This window comes from Macaca mulatta, chromosome 3 (assembly GCF_049350105.2).
Source record: "Macaca mulatta isolate MMU2019108-1 chromosome 3, T2T-MMU8v2.0, whole genome shotgun sequence".
Lineage (NCBI taxonomy): Eukaryota > Metazoa > Chordata > Mammalia > Primates > Cercopithecidae > Macaca > Macaca mulatta.
Genome location: NC_133408.1, coordinates 105,253,894 through 105,276,136, shown reverse-complemented (window position 1 = coordinate 105,276,136; position 22,243 = coordinate 105,253,894). Strand labels below are relative to the sequence as shown.

At 40.9% G+C, this 22,243-nt stretch overlaps 1 protein-coding gene across 3 annotated transcripts in view; it reads left to right on the top strand.

Annotated features, from left to right (window-relative positions):
• Nucleotides 1-14,562: 14,562 nt before the first annotated feature.
• Nucleotides 14,563-22,243, top strand: part of KLHL7 (kelch like family member 7) — a 69,891-nt gene continuing 62,210 nt past the window's right edge. For 2 of the 3 annotated variants that reach the window (XR_013414656.1, XM_015133867.3), the window contains exon 1: nucleotides 14,563-14,947. Coding sequence is in view for 1 of the 3 variants with exons in the window: in NM_001260642.1 (NP_001247571.1) it covers nucleotides 14,828-14,947 (120 nt within the window). In the remaining 2 variants the exon portion in view is untranslated. 3 annotated transcript variants of the gene reach the window in all.

Sequence of the window (22,243 nt, the reverse complement as noted above, 5' to 3'; positions counted from 1 at the left end):
CAATTTCTAACCAATACATTGGTTTACTATTTCTTACACTTCAACAGCGTTATAATGGCTTCATAATGTGTGCGCCTTTATGCATCTTACTTTCTTTCCTCTATGTTACTGAATCTATGTTTATTCCTGTGGCTCTAACTCATTTTTTACTGCAATATAATTACAGTACAGTGTGCCTACTTTATTATGTTCCTATAAGTGGATATTTAGATTGTTTACAACCAAAAAATACTGCCATGAATATGCTATTCCCATATATCTCTCCTTGTAGGTATGCCCGGTCTAGGTGTGAAATTGTTTAGATAGGGAGTATGCATTGTCAACTTTACTAGATTTCATCAAATTATTCATCCAAAGTGACTGTACCAAATTATAACATTGCCAGTAATTGATAAATGCTAAATATCCTTAGCAATATTTGGTATTGTATCCCTATAGAATTTTGGTCAATCAGATGGATGAATGGATGCCAAAACCTATCTCATTTTGGTTTTTTATATTTATTTATTTATTTTGAGTTGAGTTCTCGCTCTGTTGCCCAAGCTGGAGTGCAAGGGTGCGATCATGACTCACTGCAATCTCTGCTCCCAGGTCCAAGTGATTCTTGTGCCTCAGCCTCCCGAGTAGCTGGGATTACAGTCATCCGTCACCACACTCAGTTAATTTTTTTTTTTTTTTTTGTATTTCTTGTAGAGACAGGGTTTTACCATGTTGACTGGGCTGGTCTCGAACTCCTGACCTCAAGTGATCTACCCACCTCAGCCTATCTCATTTTGCATTTAACATGCACTTCTCGGATTACTAGTGATGTTGAACACATTGTTATATGTTTCTTGGTCATTCCAGTTTCCTTTTGAGTACATTTTCTAATTATTTCTTTTGTCCTTTTTTAGAGATGTTTTTCTTATGGATTTGTAAGCAATTTTTATATATCCTAATTCATTCTCAGTCACCTGTGCTTCTGGGATCACAAGACTTTATCAGGACATGATGCATTATATTGTCAAGATGTGGTCCAATATGTCAGGATGCATAAAATATGAAACTTCATAGACAAACTCACTGTTGGTAGTACTGTTATAAAAACATAATAATTCTGATAAATTATATTTCATGCATTTCCCCTCAAAAATGAAAAAATAAGGTGCATTTATAATTTTTAAAAATATGCCAGGCACAGTGACTCACGCTTGTAATCCCAGCACTTTGGGAGGCCAAGGCAGGTGGATTACTTGAACTCAGGAGTTTGAGAGCAGCTTAGTCAACATGACAAAACTCTGTATCTACAAAAAATACAAAAATTAGCTGGGCGTGGTGGCACACACCTGTAATCCCAGCTACTTAGGAGGCTAATGCAGGAGGATCAATTGAGCCTAGGAGGCGAAAGTTGCAGTGAGCTCAGATCACATTACTGCACTCTAGCCTGGGTGACAGTGAGATCCCATCTCAAAAAGATAAATAAAAACAGCTATAGTAAATATAATTTGTATACCATAAAGTTTACCACTTTACAATACACAATTCAGTGGTTTTTAGTGTACTCACAAAGTTGTGCATTTATCACCACCATCTAATTCCAGAACATTTTATCACTCCAAAAAAAAGGCGTACATCTAAGCAGCCAATTCTCATTGCCTCCTTACCACCCCCCAATCCCTGGCAAACAATATTCTACTTTCCGTCTCTTTGGATTTGTCTATTCTGGGGATTTCATAAGAATGAAAACATGTAAGTTGTGGTCTTTTATGTCTGACTTCTTACACTTAGTATAATGTTTTAAAGGTTCATTCACATTATAACATGTATCAGAATCTCATTTCTTTTTATGATTTAGTAATGACTAATGTTCCATTTTAATGGAACATTACCATTATATGGAATACACCACATTTTGTTTATCCAGTCATTAATTGATAACCATTTGAGTTGTTTTCACTTTCTGGCTATTATGAGTAACAGTGTTACAAACATCTGTGCCCACGTTTTTGTGTGGACATGTTTTCAATTGTCCTGTATATATATCTAAGTGTGGAATTGCTGGGTCATATGATAATTCCTAAAAACAAAAAAAACATTTTGAGGAACTGCTGAACTGCTTTCCAAAGTGGCTGCATCATTTTACGATCCCATGAGTAATGTATGGGCATTCCAAATTCTCCACATCCCGCCAACACTTGTTATTATACATTTTTAAAATTACAGTCACCCTAGTGGGTGTGAAGCGGTATCTTGTAGTTCTGATTTTTTTTTTTTTTACTTAGTCTTAGATGACTAATAGAGTTGAGCATCTTTCATGTGCTTATTGGCCATTTGTCTTCTGGGGAGAAATGTCTGTTAAGATCCTTTACCAATTTTTAAATAGGGTTATTGGTGTTTTACATATTCTGGATACAAGTTCCTTTTCCAATGTATGATTTTCAAATATTTCCTGTGATTCTATGGGCTGTCTTTTCACTTTCTTGATGGTATCCCTTGAAGAACAAAAGTTTTTCATTTTTATGAAGTCCAAATTATCTATTTTTTTCTTTTGTTGTTTGTGCTTTTGGTGTCTAGGAAGCCACTGCCCAATCCAAAGTCATAAAGATTTAAGCATAATTTTTCTTCTAAGAGTTTTACAGTTTTTCTCTAAATATAAGAGTCTTATATTTAGTTCCCATTTGAGTTAATTTTTATATATGATGTGAGATAGGGATCTCAATTCATTCTTGTGCATGTGGCTAATCCAGTTATATTAACATAATTTGTTGAAAAACAAACTATTCCTTCTCTCGTTAAATGGTCTTGACACTCTTCCTGAAAATCAATTGACCATAACTACAAGAATTTATTTCTGGCCTTTCAATTATATTTCATTGATCTATATTTGCATTCTTATGTTAGTTCTACATATTAACTTTGTAGTAAGTTTTAAAACATGGAAGTTTACAATTTTTCAACTTTGCCTTTTTCTTTCAAAATGTTTTGACTATTCTGAGTTCCTGGCATTTCTTTGAGACTGAGTCTTCCTCTGTCACTCAGGCTGGAGTGCAGTGGTGCAATCTCAGCTCACTGCAACCTCCACCTCCCAGGTTCATGCGATTCTCCTGCCTCAGCCTCCCTAGTAGCTGGAACTACAGGCGCATGCCACCACTCCTGGCTAATTTTTGTATTTTTAGTAGAGACAGTGTTTCACCATGTTGACAGGCTGGTCTCGAACTCCTGACCTCAAGTGATCCACTAGCCTCGGCCTCCCAGAATACTAGTATTACAGGTGTGAGCCACCATGCCTGGCCTCTTGGTGTTTTCATATGAATTTTAGAATTATCTTGATTTCTATAAAAAAAAAATAGGAGTTGGGATTTTGATAATAATTACATTGAATCTGTAGATCAACGTGGACAGTACTATTATTTTAACAATGTTAAGTTTTTCATTCCATGATCATGGGATATTTTTCATTTATTTAAGTCTTCTTTAATTTTTTTCTATGATGTTTTATATTTTCCAGTGTATAAGCCTTGCACTATCTTTGTTAAATTTATTCTTATTTTATTCTTGTTTATGTTATGATAAATAGAATCTTTTCTTAATTCCATTTTCATATTTATTATTTTTTAAGTTAGTATATAGAAAACTGATTTTTGTATCTTGATCTTGTATCCTGAAACATTGCTGAATTTGTATTAGCTCTAATGCTGTGTGTGTGTGTGTGTGTGTGCACGTGTGTGTGTTCCTTAGTATTTTTTATATATAAGTTAATGTCAACTGTGAATAAAGATAGTTTTCCTTCCTGCTTCCCAAGCTTAATGTCTTTTAATTCTTTTTCTTACATAATTTCCCTGGTTAGAACCTACAGTACAATGTTGAATAGAAGCGGAGAGATGAAACATCTTTGTCTTGTTCCTAATATTAGAGGGAAAACTTTCAATCTTTCAACATTAAGTATGATGTTAGCTGTGGGTTCTTCATAGATGCCCTTTAATGGGTTGAGGAAGTTCCCTTCTATTCATAATTTACTGAATGTTCTTGTCATGGAAGGGTGCCAGATTTTTTCAATTGCCTTTTCCACATCTATAATCATGTTATTTTTGTTTTTTATGCTATTAATATAACACATATTATGTTGATTGATTTTTCATATGTTAAACCAACCTTGCATTCCTGGGATAAATTCCTCTTGGTCATGATGTAAAATCCTTTTTATATAAAAAATCACTTAAAACAATAATTATTTTACTCTGCCAAGGGGTTCTATGTGTGTGTTGGGTTGCAGCTTTAATGCTCCAGCAGGCAGCTTATAATTCTGCCTTACCTGTCACTTGTTGCTTGCATAGAGCCACAAAAGTCAACCAGAAGTAAGAGTTTCAGGCCTTCTGAGGTTTCTCCTGGCCTTCTAGATTCCCAAGTATATGCCATAGTTTTCAAAGTCAACTATGGACATCTCATTACCTAATGTGGTGATTAATTTAAGGTGTCAATTTGACTAGGTTAAAGGATACCCAGGTAACTGGTAAAATATTATTTCTAAGAATACTGTGAGGCTGTTTCCAGAAGAGATAAGCATTTGAATCAGTAGATTGAGTAAAGAAGACCCACAGTCACTAATGTAGGCAGGTGTCATTCAAACCACTGATGATAGATAGAACAAAGAAGCAGAAAAAGTTTGAATTTGCTCTCTCTTCTGGAGCTGAGACATCCATCTTTTCCTCTCCTCAGACATCAGAACTCCAGATTCTCAGCTGGGGGTGGTGGCTCACACCTATAATCTTAGCACTTTGGGAGGGACCTTAGGAACCTTACCTGAGGTCAGGAGTTCAAGACCAGCCCAGCCAACATCGTGAAACCCTGTCTCTTCTAAAAATACAAAACTTAGCTAGGCATGGTGGCACATGCCTGTAGTCCCAGCTACTCAGGGGGCTGAGGCAGGAGAATCACTTGAACCAGGGAGGTGGAGGTTGCAGTGAGCCAAGATCAAGCCACTGAACTCCAACCTGGGTGACACAGTGAGACTCCGTCTCAAAAAAAAAAAAAAATCAAAAAAAAAAAAAAACATGAACTCCAGATTCTCAGGCAACTGGACTCAGACTTACATGGTCCCTCCAGTTTTTCAGGCCTTCAGCCTAGGACTGAGAGTTAAACCACCTGCTCCCCTGGTTCTTAGGCCTTTGTACTCAGACTAATTGCAACAACAGCTTCCCTGGTTTTGTAGCTTGCAGACAACCTATCTTGGGACATCTTAGCCTCCATAATTGTATGAGCCAATTTCCGTAACAAATATGTGTGCATTTACATATGTATGTATGCATGCATTTATGTATGTATATGTAATACCAGCAGCAGACCATCTGGAGTGGCCATACTGTGAAGACACAGGCTGCAGTCAGGGAGGTGCAGCTGGGGCTGTGCACTCCCCAGAGCTAGCAGGGGCCAGGAATAGGTGGGAGCTCCTTGCCCTACCAAGTTGGTAGGCTAGGAGCCCTCTCTCTGGGGCTCAGCTGTAGCCACCCAGCCACAGCTCCAGACCTGGGCATCCCTGTGCTCTCAGGAACTGGGAAGCTCTCCTGCTCCCACAGGCTTGGAAGTGCCTGCTCCCACTCCCTGGCCTCTCCCTGCTTCCAGCACCTGCTCTGGGGCAGAGCAAAGTTGTGGTTGAGCCTGGGCATTGTCACAACCTGGCCAGCTGTACATGTGTTCAGGATGGTGCTGACACAGAGCCCCCAGCCGCTTCAGCCCCCTCTAGACTTTGGGCACCAAAGAGCATGGGAGGCAGGTGGGAAGGGCAGTGACTGATGGCAGCTTGGCATGGGCCTGCAGACACCCCTCAGTGTGGACAGCCAAGGTGCCATGTATGACATGTTGATGAGGGCAGCAGGCAGACAGGTTCCTGGATGGGAAGGGGTGGGTCCCCAGTAAAGCCCCTCCTTTGAGCCAAGAATGGCCTGAAGCCTGGGGGCCAGGCTGCCAGTTCGGGTAGAGTCGGTGGCCCAGAGTGAGAACTTATGGTGGTTTTCCTGGGCCCACCCATGGCTGCCCATGGACCAACAAGCACACACTTCCTCCTTTCTGAAGCCCATAAAAACCCTAGACTCAGCCAGACTCACACAGATGTCAAGACTACCAGCTGTGGGAAAGAGCTGTCCACTTTGGGTCTCCTTGACTCATCAGGATGAACTGCCTGCAGAAAAGAGCTACCCACTGTGGGTCTCCTCTCCACTGAGAGCTGGACATTCATCAGGATGACCTACCTGCAGAAAGGAGCTACCCACTTCAGGTCTCCTGAGAGCTGTTCTGTCGCTTAGTGAAACTCTTCACCTTGCTTGCCCTCTCCACCTTGCTTGCTTGCATACCTCATTCTTCCTGGATGCAGGATAAAAACTCAAGTCTCACCAAATGGCAGGACTGAAAGAGCTATAACACAAACAGGGATGAAACACACACACACACACACACACACACACACACACACACACACACCCCACTTGCCATGTTACAGACAACAAGAAGGAGAGAAGAACTGTGGCCCTTTAGGAAGCCCAGACCTAGAGGCTTCCCAAGCCAAGACTGTGACACCCTCTTCAGGGCTCTATGGATCCTGGCATCTCCAAGCTTCCGGGTGCTATGTGTTCCCCTCATCCAGATGTGGGTATCTGGAACAGAATCTGCACACAGTGCATCTGGACCAGCCACAGCCTCGTATGGAGCCAGCACCTGTGCTGGTGCCTGGAGCTGCCCGCCTTGCCACAGTAGCCGGCATGCCAGGCCGTGCACAGTGGCTGGACCCCAAGCTCACTGTCTCACACACTCCTCACCACTCTGAACCTGGTTCACTGTTGGCAGGTGTGGGATCTAGGCCAGTAGCCCGAGCTGAGCACAGCTTGCCAGGCCAAGTGGGCAGAATGAGTCCAGCAGGTGTAAGCAAAACTCAGGCAGAAGGTGCCACCAGCCACAGAGGTTTCTGGCTGGTGAAGCAACATCCTAAGGATCCTGTGACATATGTATGTATACATGTGTGTGTGTATACATGTATGTATGTATCATCTATCTATCTATCTTTCCATCCATCCATTCATCTTATTCGTTTTTTTTCCTCTGGAGAATCCTGCCTAATATACTCAGTTTTTCCTTTTAAGTGTTTAGGTCAGCCTTTTGCTAGCCCTAAATGGCAATACTGCCTTAGGCAGCTGCAATATTAAACAACTGCTACTTATTGTCTTTGTCAAATTCCCTGCTGGCAGAGCTGTTTGCACAAAGTGAGCTCTGAGTCATGTCAAATAAATACAAGCCCTGAGAATGGAGCTTTTCAGTAAGGTGCCAGACAGGCTGAATACTAAAAAATACCCTAGGGATGAGGCTTTCCAGGACCTCTTAACCTGTTCTGCCTTCTCCAATAACGGTGGGCTGGTGGGTTTCACAGCTACCATAGTTGTGAAGCTGTTGGTCTTTAAAGCTACTGTAAAGCTGGGGAGAGTGAGAAGGGATTAGGAAGAGTTAAAACACTACAAGTCTCATTGTTCTTACTGAGATTCAGCCATCTGTATTAAATAAATACTTCTTGGATTTTTATAAGCTTTTAGTTAGTTTCCAGCATTCTGAAAAAGTTAATTTTGACAATTTCCCAGTGTTCTTGTTGCTTTTATGGAGGAGTAGATTTTCAGAGGCCCTTACTTTACCATTCTGGAAGTTGAGGTCACACTTCCCATTCATACGTTATATTGTAAAATATACACACGACTAGCTGGGCATGGTAGCTCACACTTGTAATCTCAGCACTTCGGGAGGCCAAGGTGGGCAGATCACCGGAAGTCAGGAGTTGGAGATCAGCTTGTCCAACATGGTGAAACCCCATCTCTACTAAAAATACAAAAAAAAAAAAAAAAAATTAACTGGGCATGGTGTCAGGCACCTGTAACCCCAGCTACCTGGGAGGCTGAGGCAGAATCGCTTGAACCCAGGAGGTAGAGGTTGCAGTGAGCCAAGACTGCACAACTCTACTCCATGCTGATCAACAGAGTGAGACTCTGTCTCAAAAAACAAAACAAAACAAAACAAAAAAAAAGCATGACATATATATTCCTTCCACTTCTGACTGGAAGTGAGTACCAAACCTTCTGCTTACAATTTTACATATTTGATGATTGAAGAATTTTCCATAGACCAGCTTGTGGCTTAGCTGATGAAACCTGTTTAAAATTTGCTTCTCCTCCACTACTTAAATACTTTCAGTGCTGGTTACTGTAAGAAATATTAGGAGAGGCCGGGCGCGGTGGCTCAAGCCTGTAATCCCAGCACTTTGGGAGGCCGAGACGGGCGGATCACGAGGTCAGGAGATCAAGACCATCCGGGCTAACACGGTGAAACCCCGTCTCTACTAAAAATACAAAAAATTAGCCGGGCGTTTTGGCAGGCGCCTGTAGTCCCAGCTACTCGGGAGGCTGAGGCAGGAGAATGGCGTAAACCCGGGAGGCGGAGCTTGCAGTGAGCTGAGATCCGGCCACTGTACTCCAGCCTGGGTGACAGAGCGAGACTCCGTCTCAAAAAAAAAAAAAAAAAAAGAAATATTAGGAGAAGATCTCAAGCCCTGCATCTTTGCATCACAAGATAGGGCTGGCACAGTGGGACTAGGGACTATTCCTGGATGCCATTCTTACATTAGAAGGGCTGGAAATAGCTTAACTATATGGAAGTAACTGTGATCTACAAATATATATCCTGCTAGATGCCAAAAAATATATCCCCAGCTCAATTTGTGATGCGTTCCCAAATATATATATGGCCATTTCAACACCACCAGATAGTAAAAAAAAAAAAAGAAAGAAAGAAAATGTGATAGAGGGAAAATCAGGGTGAAATGAGACAATAGACTTAAGCTATTGTGGTTAAAATATCTTACTTTTATAAATTTTACCAAGCCAAATTGCTATGTGAACACATTACTAGGCCCACAGCTTTGAAATCAGCCTGTTCAAGTTCAGAGACCCTGAATTTTAAGCTTAGATAACCCCTATCACCCTGCCCACTACCTGGTCCTTTGTCTGATTTCTCTCTGGGTTTCTGCTTTTTTTTTTTTTTTTTTTTTTTTTTTCATTCTGCAGTCTCTGCAGACTGCTGCCTTTCTCTGCTTATCTACATACACCGTCCAGATTGGCTGGCTGAGCCCCTTGTACGTACTTCCAGTAGAACTGCTACACACCAGCTCATCAACATCCATCTGTCCAGTGTCCAAAGAGAACATGATGCTCTTTACTTCAGCTTATTAATTGGAAGTCTTTGGTTTAGGTGCTCAACCTTAATCCAATAAACTGAGACCAGGTCGAGGTAAAGTCCCACAGAATAGGTACAGCCTTAGGAATCCCTCCTGTGCGTGAATAGAGGTGTAAGTAATTCACAGAAAATGGGAATTGGCTAAGTTGACACTTCAAAAAGTACTGGACTATAGAAAAGTTGAATAGGTTTAAGTAATAGGTACAGAAAACCTTCTCTAAACACTTAATATGCAAATATATTTTGGGATTTTTCACTAAGGGTATATTTTACATGTCTCCCGAAATTGTTGCAAAGGTTCTCTACCAATCACATGATTGTGATTGCAAACAGATTTATTATGCACAGATAGATGAACAGCAGGAATAAATAGAAGCCTAGGATCCACAGCAAGCCAGTCCTCTAAGGCTCAAGAAAGCTGCTGAGTGTGGAAAGGGCCTTATCTGTGTGTGCTTCACATCCCACTGCAGCTGAGGGACACTGAAGCACTGTGCTCTGGGTTTTATACCCTAGGTGGCACTAGGATCACCGAGAACAAGCGCTGCAGTACACCCTGTTCTGCGAGGAACAAGGACACAACGTGGATTATTCTGGACATTACCTCTCTATCTCAGAAAGTTGCATTCTAAGGTTATTCTGAGAACTACAAGTTGCAGGAAGAGCTGGATTGGCCAAGATCACCCAAGGACCTATCCTCCTGTGGGTGCATTCCCAGAGAACCAATTCAGGTTAGGGGAATCATAAGACTAGTGGTATTCCAAGAAACACATTTTGGGAAATGCTAAATAGTAACAAAGTTAATACAGGACAGGTACACCTCATTTTATTTGCAGTTTGCTTTATTGTGCTTCACAGATACTACATGTTCTTTTTTTTGTTTGTTTGTTTTGCAAATTAATGGTTTGTGGCAACCCTGCATGGAGCAAGTCTATTGGTACCATTTTTCCAACAGCATATGCTCACTTTGTTGTGTCTCTGAGTCACATTTTGGTAATTCTTGCAATATTTCAAACATTATTATCATTATCATTATATCTGTTATGGTGACCTGTGACCAGTGATGTTTGATGTTACTATTATAATTGTTTTGGAGCACCATGAACTGAGCCCATAAAACAGCAAATTTAATCAATAAATGTTGCATGTGTTCTCACTGCTCCAATGACCAGCTGTTCCCCATTTGTCTTTGTCTCCCCAGGCCTCTCTATTCCTCCAGACACAATATTGAAATTAAGCCAACTAATAACCTTACAATGGCCTCTAAGTGTTCAAGTGAAAGGAAGAGACGCACATCTCTAACTTTAAATAAACAGCTAGAAATGACTATGCTTAGTGAGGAAGGCATGTTGAAAGCCAAGACTGGGAAGCTAGGCTGCTTGGCACCAAACAGCCACGTTATGAATGAAAAGCAAACACACTTGGAGGAAATTTAAAGTGCTACTCCAGTGAACACACAAATGATAATAAAGCAAACCAGCCTTAATGCTGATATGAAGAGTTTTAGTGGTCTAAATAAATCAAATCAGCTACCACATTCCCTTAAGCCAAAACCGAATCCAGAGCAAGATCCTAACACTATTCAGTTCTATGAAAGCTGAAAGAAGTAAGGAAGCTGCCCAAGAAAAGCTAGAAGATAGCAGAGATTAGTTCATGTGGTTTAAGGAAAGAAACTATCTCCAAAACATAAAAGTGTAAGATAAGGCAACAAGTGCTGATGTGGAAACTGTAGCAAGTTATCCAGAAGATCCAGCTAAGATCTTGATGAGGGTGGCTACATCAAACAACAGATTTTCAACGTAGATGAAACAACTTCTACTGGAAGAAGATGCCATCTAAGACTTTCATAGCTAGAGAGGAGAAGTCCATGCCTGTTTTCAAACTTTCAAGGACAGGCTGACCCTTCTTGTTAGCAGTTAATTCAGTTAGTGACTTGAAGTTGAAGCCAGTGCCCATTTACCATTCCAAAAATCCTAGGGTCCTGACAAATTATGCTAAATCTGCTCTGCCTGTGCTCTATAAGTTAAACAAGAATGCCTAGCTGGCAGCACATCTGTTTACAACACGGTTTACTGAATATTTTAAGTCCACTGTTGAGACCTACTGCTCAAAAAAAAAAAAAGTCTCCTTTCAAAATATTACTGGTCATTGACAATGCACATGGTCACCCAAGAGCTATAATGGTGCTGTACAAGGAGATTAATGTTGTTTTCATGACTGCTAACACAACGTCTATTCTACAGCCCATGGATCAAGGAGTTATTTTGATTTTTAGGTATTATTATTTAAAATATGCATTTAATAAGGCTAGAGCTACCACAGACAGTGATTCTTCTGATGTGGGCAAAGCACATTGAAAACCTTCTGGAAAAGATTCACCATTCTAGATGCCATTAAGAACATTTGTGATTGGGAGGAGGTAGAAATATCAACATTCACAGAAATTTGGAAGAAGTTGATTCCAACCCTCATGGATGACTTTGAGAGGTTTGAGATTTCTGTGGAGAAAGTACCTGCAGATGTGGTGGAAATAGAAAAACAACTAGAATTAGAAGAGGAATTTGATGTGACTGAATTGCTGCAATCTCATGATAAAACTTGAATGAGTGAAGAGTTGCTTCTTATGACTGAGCAAAGAAAGTGGTTGTTTGAAAAGGAATCTACTGATGGTGAAGACTCTGTAAATATTGTTGAAATGACAACAAAGGATGTAGAACAGTGCATAAACTTAGTTGATCAAGCAGAGACAGGGTTTGAGAGAACTGACTCCAATTTTGAAAGAAGTTCTACTATGGGTAAAATGCTATCAAACAGCATTGCATGATATGGAGAAATCCTTTGTGAAAGGGAGTCAATCAATGCAGCAAACTTCATTGTTGTCTTATTTTAAGAAATTGCCATAAACACTCCCAACATTCAGAAACTACCATTCTGATCAGTCAGCAACCTGACCCTAATCAGTCAGCAGCTATCAACATTGAGGCAAGACCTTCCACAAGCAAACTGACTGTGAATCTAGTGGGCATGGTGGTATGGGCCTGTAGTCCCAGCTCCTTAGGAGGCTGAAGCAGGAGGACTGCTTGACCTCAGGAGTTTGAGGCTGTAGGATACTATGATCACATCTGTGAATAGCCACTGTACTCAATCCTGGAGAACACAGCAAGACTCCATCTGTTATAAAAGTAAAAATAAAAATAAATTTAAAACTTGCAACTTGCAAAGGCTTAGATGATCATTAGCAATTTTTAGCAACAAAGTACTTTTTAATTGAGATATGTGCATTGCTTTTGCAGATACAGTATTATTGCACACTTAACAGACTACAGTATAGTGTAAACATAACTTGCATATGTTTTGGGAAACCAAAAAATTTGTGTGACTCACTTTACTGCGATATTTACTTTATGTGGTGGTCTGGAACAGAACCTGAAATATCTCTGAGGTATATGTGTATTATTAACTCAGTAAAGTAATTTTAAGGGTCTTGTGCTGGCACCCCTCTAAGCATTTTTATAATCTTTATGGCAGTTCCATGTGGTAGGTTCTATTTTCACAGATAAGGAGACTGAGGCATAACAGAAGTTAAGCAATTTGTCCAAAGTTGCACAACTAGAAAGTTGAGATGCTTGATTTTGCATCCAGGCAGTCTCATGCTTAACCCCTGTACTGTATAATCTCTGTGGTCTCTTTGAGTTCTGAATCCTATGGCTCTTCCATGAACTTTGATGTTTTATATTCAGCAATATGTAAAAAGACTGTTCTAACACCAAGCACTAAGGATGCTGTTCCTTGTTTCTTTTTTGCTTTATTGCAGAACAGCATTCTTTTTCATCACCTACATTTCTGCCTTTGAATCACGGATCCTTCATCTCTCAAGGCCTTCGAGTTAGAAGACAGATTTCTACTTCTTTTCGATTAAAAAAAAGAAAAAAAAAGTTATTCTGTTTTTCTTCAGTGTCCTGGGTCATTTAATAAACTGAATGAAAAATTTTCTCATTTCTAATTTTATTAACAATAAATTATTCCTATTGCCAGAGTTCACCTTAAATCCCCAAATCAACTAGTTAAAATAGAGGCACATCTGAGAACCTCTAGATTAAAAGAAGAAAGATAAAGTGTACAGAGACATAAATATCTTACTCTTTTGTAAAAATTGAGGCATATATACAGTTTGCTCTTTCATCTGGATTATGTTATGTTGTTTGTCCCCAACAAGAAAAGTATACTGTGGGCCAAGACTGGCGGCTCATTCCTGTAATCCCAGCACTTTGGGAGGCCTAGGTGGGAGGATTGCGTAACGCCAGGAGCTCAAGACAAGCCTGGGCAACATAGTGTGACCTCTTCTCCACCACCACCAACACCACCACCAACAACAAAATTTTAAAATTAAAAATTAGCCCAGAGTTGTGTTGCACGCCTGTAATCCCAGCTACTTGGGAGGCTGAGATGGGAGGATTGCTTGAGCCCAGGAGTTCTGAGGCTTCAAGCCACTGCATTGCACCCCCAGCCTGGGTGACAGGGCAGAGACCCTGCCTCAAAAAAAAAAAAAAAAGCCTCAATAGTGTAAATTATTTTACATAAAATAGGTCTCTATACAGTCCTATATAGACTGAGGAGGAAAACCAATGAAATATAAAGTTTTCATAACATTAATGTACAATTTCAAATAATCCTGTATATTACTATACACTAGAAAGAATATGGTTACAAAAAGCATTTCCATGAGGGCTGTGATTGAGTTCCGTGTTACCGTAAAAACACTTAGAGAAGCCTAACTGAAGATTTCTAGAACTGACTGACAACTGATTTCAGTTGTGAACACATAGTAAGCCAGCCTAGTTAGGCAGACACTCACTGCACGCCAAGGAGACAGCACGTGACTGTGTGCTGTTGCTTTATGAATCCCATGAAAATAAATCTTGTACTCGGTGTAACAAGACTTTAACGTGCAGTAACATCCTTTCATCATTTAATATCTACTGAGCGCCTACCATACACCAGGCTCAGATACTGCACTGAACACCGACCCTGTTCCTATGAAGCCTTACACTGATGGGAGACACCTTTGCATGTTCCACCGCCCTATTATCAAAAAACAAAAAGATAATCACGTAACCGAAACCTGGAAATCTGCCTTGGGCACACAGAAGGGCAGGCGCGACCTCGGACCAGCTCCGAGGCAAAATTCACTCAGCGCGGGACAGCGACAAAGCACCCAGCCGCACCTTTGCCTGCAGTCACATTGCTCGGAGCGGCGCGCCACTGTGACGTTCGAGGCCCCGCCCCTGACTCCCCTCAAAGGGCCCCCGCCTCCTTGCGCGAAGTGCGCAGGCTCCTCGGCCGGACTCGGGTTCTGCCCGGGGACGCAGCCCAGCTGGCAGCGTCGCTCCCTGAGCGCTCCTGAGGGGGCCGCCCGGCCTTGTCTTTCGGCAGTGGCCGAGCCACCGCCGCCTGTCGCGCGTTCCAGAGCTGGGTGCTGCAGCCGCAGTTCCGATCGCCGTGTTTGGTCGATAGAATCCCCAGTGTGCCCAGAGAGTGCGACCCCTCGCCCGGCCCGGCGAGTCCCGGGCGTGAACCGAGCTGAGGGAGGATGGCAGCCTCCGGGGTGGAGAAGAACAGCAAGAAGAAGACAGAGAAGAAACTTGCTGCTCGGGAAGAAGCTAAATTGTTGGCGGGTTTCATGGGCGTCATGAATAACATGCGGAAACAGGTACCGCCTCTGTGGGAGTGACGGACGACGGTGGGAGGTGGTCCGGGGCTCGGGTCCCTGGCTCCCGGCGTCGAACCCCGCGCCCTGTGGATCGCGCCCCTCTTCCTCGGTCCTCGCCCCTTCTTCCATTTTCGCAGGCGAGTCCGCAGTTGGTAGAGGGGCGCGTAAAACAATTCTCGAGCAAAAGTGCTTCTCGCCTGCGGAGGATGTAGCTCCCAAGTCAGACTCCTGGGGGACTCCTCGGGCTGGCTTTCGCCGTCGGGTATCGGTTGTGTAACAGCTCTGCCCTAGTTATCTCTTTGTGAGGCGAGGATTCTTCCACCGGCGAGCCGTTTTAAAGTGTCGTGAGATCTTGTGTGAAGAAACCCATTGGCATAGCCCAAACCGAAGCCCCCAAAGGGAGGAGAGTTGCTGGCCTGAAATCAGCTGCTCTTAAATAAGGATCCCCGCCCCCTCCAGTGTTTCCCCGGTGGAGCTAGTTGAAAACGTCCTCCTGTACGTGTTAATTTAGAGCAGAAGCAGCCATCGATAAATACCATGCCATCTTCTAAGGGCACTGTGCGCCCCTGTTATTAAGAGGAGCTCTTTGTTCTGTCTTTGGTGTGTGGTGCATTCATGAAAGTCTGCAGCACATCGGCGAAAGGTGGGTTATGAAAAGAACGGATTTTAACGCTGGCGAAGGTGAACCAAAGAGGCTTTATTATTATTATTTTTAATTCCATAACATCTATACCGATAAGCATAGAAAGTCACTTTTTCCTTTCTGTAAGCTTTATTTATAGATAATACACATCTAAGGAGATTTGTGGGAATGTTTGGGTTTTGTTGACTGGGATCCTATTTCAAGAGGACAAAGCAGGATGTGAGTTGTGTGTAACTGCAAAACCTAGTTTGCTTTGTCTAGTGGTTCTGGGAATATGGGCAACAGTAGAGGAATTTAAGATTTTTATGAAGATATTAACTTCTGGTTTCTATAAGCAAACGCTGACTGCAGGGATCTTGTCTTTGTTCACCAGCTCCTGCTACAGTGCACTAGTGCAGTCTACGGGAATGCTTTCAAATCTTTCCTGGCCTTTGTGCTGAAGTGCTGTGGATGTCTGAATTCGTTAATTCGTGCGACTTACTTCCATGTATCTATTTTCAAATTCATGTTCCTTTCATGTAAACCTTATTGTATCTACAATACCACAGACTTCAAATTGCTGGTGCATTTAGCTATTGCCTGCCTGTAATGGTAGTTGAACATAGTTTACCAGTGCTTAAACTTGTTGAAGACTCATTAGGTTCCCTCCCACTCCCTCAAATATGTTTTCATTCGTGGATCATAGCATGGTAAAGCATTGCCTCAATCCCTAAATAGATAGGGTGCAACTGGGTTGCAGTAGCAAATATTTACTTGAGGAGGAGAGGATTATCTGAGACTGTCCATTTAGCTCTTTGGATTTAAAAATTGACTCACATTTCCTAGCTTTGGAGTATATTAACATCACTTATTTACTGTTACAATAGAAATACAGTCACTGAAAAATCAGGGTTCTGTTACTGAGTAGGAAGGAAAAAATGGTTACTTGGTGAACAACCAGGGATCCCCTCCACAATGATTAACTGACCTTAATCTGCCAGGTTCTCCTTTTGTCAGTGGTTTGGCATGTGATTCAAACAGTTCTCCGATAGCACTTTTATCAACTTCATGGAATCATGCATCTTTTGCAAGATGTGCAGTTTCACTTTGCAATTGATTTACATTATGGTTATATTGTATTGTCCTGTTTAACATCATAACACAGGAAATAATTCACCAAGAATGACTGACAAGGGCAGTTGATGGGAATTGGCAGAAACAGTAGCTGGCCTGAGCCAGAGGAGGAATGTTTGAGCGAGGACCAACTTTATAAGTGCTCTTGTTCTTCAGTAAATATTTTTGTGTTATGACTACTTTTGCATCCCTTTACAATCTCATTGCTTTAAGGATCAGGATAATGAGTGCTTAGATGACAAGGACCCCTCTGTAAACATCCAGAAACATTCCTTCAAAAATTTCAGAACATTGTGAGATTAGCATACTTCAGTTCCAATCCCTGCTGTCTCATTATTTCATTTTGTTATTTTAGATAACATGATTTAGGTCATTCCATCTCTCTATAGCATAGTGGCCAATTCTATACATCGAGGCAAAAGGGGCTTCTGCAGAGCCAGCAGCCTCAGCTTCTTCTAAAGCCTTTGCCTACATTGTTTTTGTCATTTCTAGCCTTTTGTTTCTAAGTAAACTCTCCAGTGAAGTATGGGATACATAAAAGAGGGCACAAATCATAAATGTACAACTCAATTATTACAAAGTGCACATCCCACCAACAAGACTAGAACATGACCAGTACTCCAGAGGTACCCCTTATGCCCTTTTCAGTCACTAACCCCACAGTAGTAACAACTATTCTAACTTCTGTAACCATAGAAGTTAGGGCAGAAGCATCCATTGATAAATGCCATACCACCTTCTAAGGGCACTGTGCGCCCCTGTTATTAAGAGGAGCTCTTTGTTCTGTCTTTGGTGTGTGGTGCATTCATGAAAGTCTGCAGCACATTGGCAAAAGGTGGGGTTTTCCTGTTTTTGAACTTAAATAAATGTAATCATATGGCATAAACTCTTGTGTTTTGATTTCTTAAAGCCAACATTGTTTGTGAGATTATTCTGTGCTTTGTGTAGCACTACTTCATCCTTGTGGTATATAGTATCCCGTTGAATGAATATAGCACAATTTATCCATTCTATCATTATGGACATTTGGGTTATTTCTAGTTTGGGACTATTAAGACTAGTATTACTTTGAACATTTTTGTACACTTTGTACATACCTTTTGGTATGCATATGTATATATTAATATTTGTGTTGGGAAATACCAAACAAGAATTTTTGAGTCATAAGCTATATCACCTTCAGCTTTAAAAGATATTGTCACGTATTTTCCAAAGTGATTGTACCATGTTATGCTTCTGCCAGTTGTGTGTGAGAGAGGCTTTTGCTCCGCATCCTTGCCATCACTTGATGTTGTCAGTCTTATCACTTTAGCAATTCTAACTGGGTGGCATCTTATTTAATTGGACTGAGTACTTTTTCATGTATTTCTTTAACTTTTTGCTTAGATTAATGTTATTACCTGATATGTAAAATAGAAGCTTTACAAGGCAGGTCTGGGTCACAATCACTATTGCACATGTACATTGCTGTTGCCATACTCTTCTTTTGTGTTAATGAAGTCCAGGAGTCTCTTAACATTGGAGGAAGATGTTTTAAGACCTTCCTGAGTACCAACATAGTTTGTAGTTTCTCCACATTAAATGAATTAAAGCGTAATTGGAACTTGAAAGCTTATGTTAAATTCCTTATTGAGAGTTATGTGAGAGAACTACAAAGCTGATTTGACAATTAGGTACTGGGCAGTTAACTGGGCTCACCTGCTGGCTAAAATGACTTTGCGTCTGTATTCTTATCTGTCTGACTGTAAATTACTACATGTCATTATCTTTAGGTTCTCTTGTGAATAATCTAAACCTTTAGTGTTAAACCCTTGATAATAATAAGACTTCTTGAGCCCTTATAACTCTGTTCCAGCCACTTTGCAGAATGTTTTACATGCTTTGTCTCATTTAATTCTCTTAACTTTCATTGACAACTCCAGTCATCCAGACCTTTGTATTCTTTTTCCTGTACTTTACTGTTTTCTGTTTTTTTCTGTCTGTCCAGCTTAGAAGCTATTGTCACTCCACTGTCTCTCCAGTGCCCCAGCTTTCTTGACCCTCTGTCCCTTTTTCATGTCCATCTGGCAAACTTCAGTACTGATGACTGATTACCTTCTTCATGCACGGCTCCAAGCACAGCTGGAAAATATCTCATTATTGGGCAACTTCTGCCAAGTAAGTGCTTGGCCACTAATTTCCACTAGACTATCAGTGCCGGTGAGCAATCTTTTTGTTTTACTATTTTCCTCCAATCTGAGTCCTTTCTATAGATCCTCACTTTCAGCAGATCACCCTCTTTTGACATCATAGATAAATAGAAGTCATTAGTCTAGAACTATCTACCTTTTCACTTTCTACCACCAGATCTATAAACCTATTTTGACACTTTCCCTTTTCTCTTCTTATCCTGCTACAATGGAGATGCTGCTTCTTTTTCTAAGGCCAGTACTTCTACCTAGGCTTTGGCTTCCTGGATGCTGGGTTTCTCAGAAGTATTATACTGTTGGTTATTCCATCTTTGTTGAGCATCTTTAACTTTTCTTCTTTGCTGGATTCTTGCTATTGGCACTTAAGCTTGTTTTAACCTCTCCAACTTTTGAACCAACCAACCAGCAAACCCATTCTTAATGGGTTTAATCAACGTACCCCTGTAAATACTTCTCTCCCCCCATTAAAATGAGAAGTTGGGTAAATTCACTACGTTTTCTTAGTCACTATTTATTTATTCCTCTAGTTCAATTTGGCTTGCAAGCTCATTCATTGAAATGAATACTTATTGACAACCCACTGTATGCTAGACATTTTGCAAGATTCTGGGGTTGCAGTGATAAGCAAACCCTGACAGTCCCAATCCTCATGTGGTTTATAGTCTAGTAGAAAAGCAAGACATTAATCAAGTAATCACACAAATAAATGTAATATTGCAACAGTGATAGGTATTACACAAGAGAATAACATGGTACAATGAGGGCATATGGGTGGGTAATTTGACCATCAGGAAGTTTTCTCTAAGGAAGTGGTCATTGAGAGCTGAAATAAGAGTAGGTGTTAACTAGGTAAAGAGAAAAGGGAAGAGTGACTCAAGTAGAGGGAACAACATATTCAGAGGCTCTGAGTTGGAGACCTACTTTATTATAGAATGGCAAGTTTGAGACTGATTAAAGGTCAGTGTAATTGGAGCACAGAACATAAGGAGGACAATGGTTCTAGATGAAACTGGTGAAGTAGCTAGGGACCTGCCCATGCATAGCTTCATAACTCAAGTTAGGCGATTTGCCCTTATTCTAAAATCTGTGTGTGCATGTTTGTGTGCATGTGCATGCATGTTTGTAGAGGTGGGGTGTTTTCCTCTTTAAAAAAGATGACGGCCTGGCACAATGGCTCACACCTGTAATCCCAGCACTTTGGGAGGCTGAGGTCAGGAGTTTGAGACCAGCCTGGCAAACATGGTGAAACCCCATCTCTACTAAAACTTCAAAAAATTAGCCACGCATAGTGTCACGTGCCTGTAGTCCAAGCTACTCACAAGACTGAGGCAGGAGAATTGCTTGAACCTGGGAGGCAGAGGTTGCCGTGAGCCAAGATTGCGCCATTGCATTCCAGCCTGGAGACAGAGTGAGACTCTATCAAAAAAAAAAAAAAAAAAAAAAAAACTTACTGCTCTATGGTAAATGAATTAAAGAGTTTTCCGAGTGGTTGTTGGCAGACCAAATAGGAAGCTGTAGTAGTCCAGTGAGACATGATGGTCCTTTGGACTGAGGTGATGACAGTGGCAGCCACAAGCAACATTAATGAAGAAAAGGTGATAGATTAAAAAGATAATAAAATCAACAGGACTTGGTGATGATAACTACCATATGTAGTTGTGATAACTAAATTAGGTAACTAAATTAGGTAACCAAATTAAGATAACTTAAAATACGACCTGATAACAAGTAACATCTCAATAAGTGTTAGCTATTTGTGTTGTGATGCTGGTACTTGATTGGATGTTGAGGGATTCAGCATAAGGTGTCACTTATGATCTCTAGGGTTCTGGAATGCATAACGAAATGGATGATGACACTATTCACTGAGAAAGGAGGTATTGGAAAAGGAGCAAGGCATTGGGAAAAGGATTATAATTTGTGTTTTAGATGTGTTTAGTTTGTGATATCATTGGGACACAAGTATATATGACAGGTTGACAGGTCTAGAAAGTTGTGGGTTAGATGTATACATTTGTGAATTATCTGCACGTAGAAGATAACTTCTTCATTGAAGCTGTGAAGAGTCAAGAGTCCAGAATAAAGGATAGGAAATGGGCCTATGGAGGAGATAACAAAGGAGTCACCAGAAGAATAGGAGAAAAATGGAGAGTTTTGAAAATTGGTAAGAAATTGTTTCTCCTTCCCAGGAGGAGGATCACAGAAAGTCAGAATGGCCAAATGGTCTAAAGCACTGTGTTCAGAGGAGGACTGCAATTTTTGAAGCTGATAAAAGGTCAGAATAAGATTAAAACTAAAAATACTTGTAGGACATAGCAACACAGAGTGGTTTGTTGACTGTAGTAAGACTTATTTTGATGGGGAGACAAATGGGAGTCCGATTAATGTAAGCTGAAGTGAGTAGAATATGAGGAAATTCAGGCAGCTGTTTTGAGAAATTTGGCCTTGAAGGGAGAGGGAGTCAAACGAAGGTTGCTGGGTTTTATTTGTTTAAATGGGAAAGATATAGATGTCTTTAAAAACTAGTGAGAAAAAGAGATGTACAGGTTGAATGTATATGAGACAGAGTGGGTAATTAATAGATAATTCCTGAGATGAGATCCAAAGCAAATGTGGTTAATCTTAGACAGGGGTGGGGGGCAGTTCCTCTTCCATAAAAGTGGGAAGGAGGAAGGGATTGATAGTAGGTGTGTTTGAAATCAGAAAAATGAAGGAGTTTCTATCAAGTGACTTCTCTTTTCTATAAAAAAAAAAAAAGAAAAGAAAAGAAAGAAAAAGATTATCTGCTAAAATGAAGAAGGAAGAAGGCAAAGCTGGAGGTTGAGGAAAGTGGTCTTTGCAAAGAATAGAAATGGTATTATGGCTGTCAGTATTTTTGAAGATTCTTTTGAGGTTGTCATGAACTTATGTTGAATATTAAGCTAGCCTTCAAAGCCCTATCTTTTGTTCTTTTTACCTGATGAGGAGGTAAAAATTAGGAGGCTAATATAGGCAGGTCACAGTCTTAACTTTCAATCCTGTGGAAACATTTTTCTATCACTTGGTTGAATCACTTTTCTTTTGGGCCTCCAAATCTCTAAACTAACAGAACCCACTAGCAGAAAGACTAATTGCTGAGATTAGAAGCAAAATATTTGTAAGTGAATCATTAAGTATAATATTGAAGGGAGCCGGGCCAGGCACGGTGGCTCATGCTTGTAATCCCAGCACTTTGGGAGGCTGGGGTGGACAGATCATTTGAGGCCAGGAGCTTGCAACCAGCCTGGCCAACATGGTGAAACCCCCGTCTCTACTAAAAATACAAAACTTAGCTGGATGACGCATTCCTGTAATCCCAGCTACTCAAGAGGC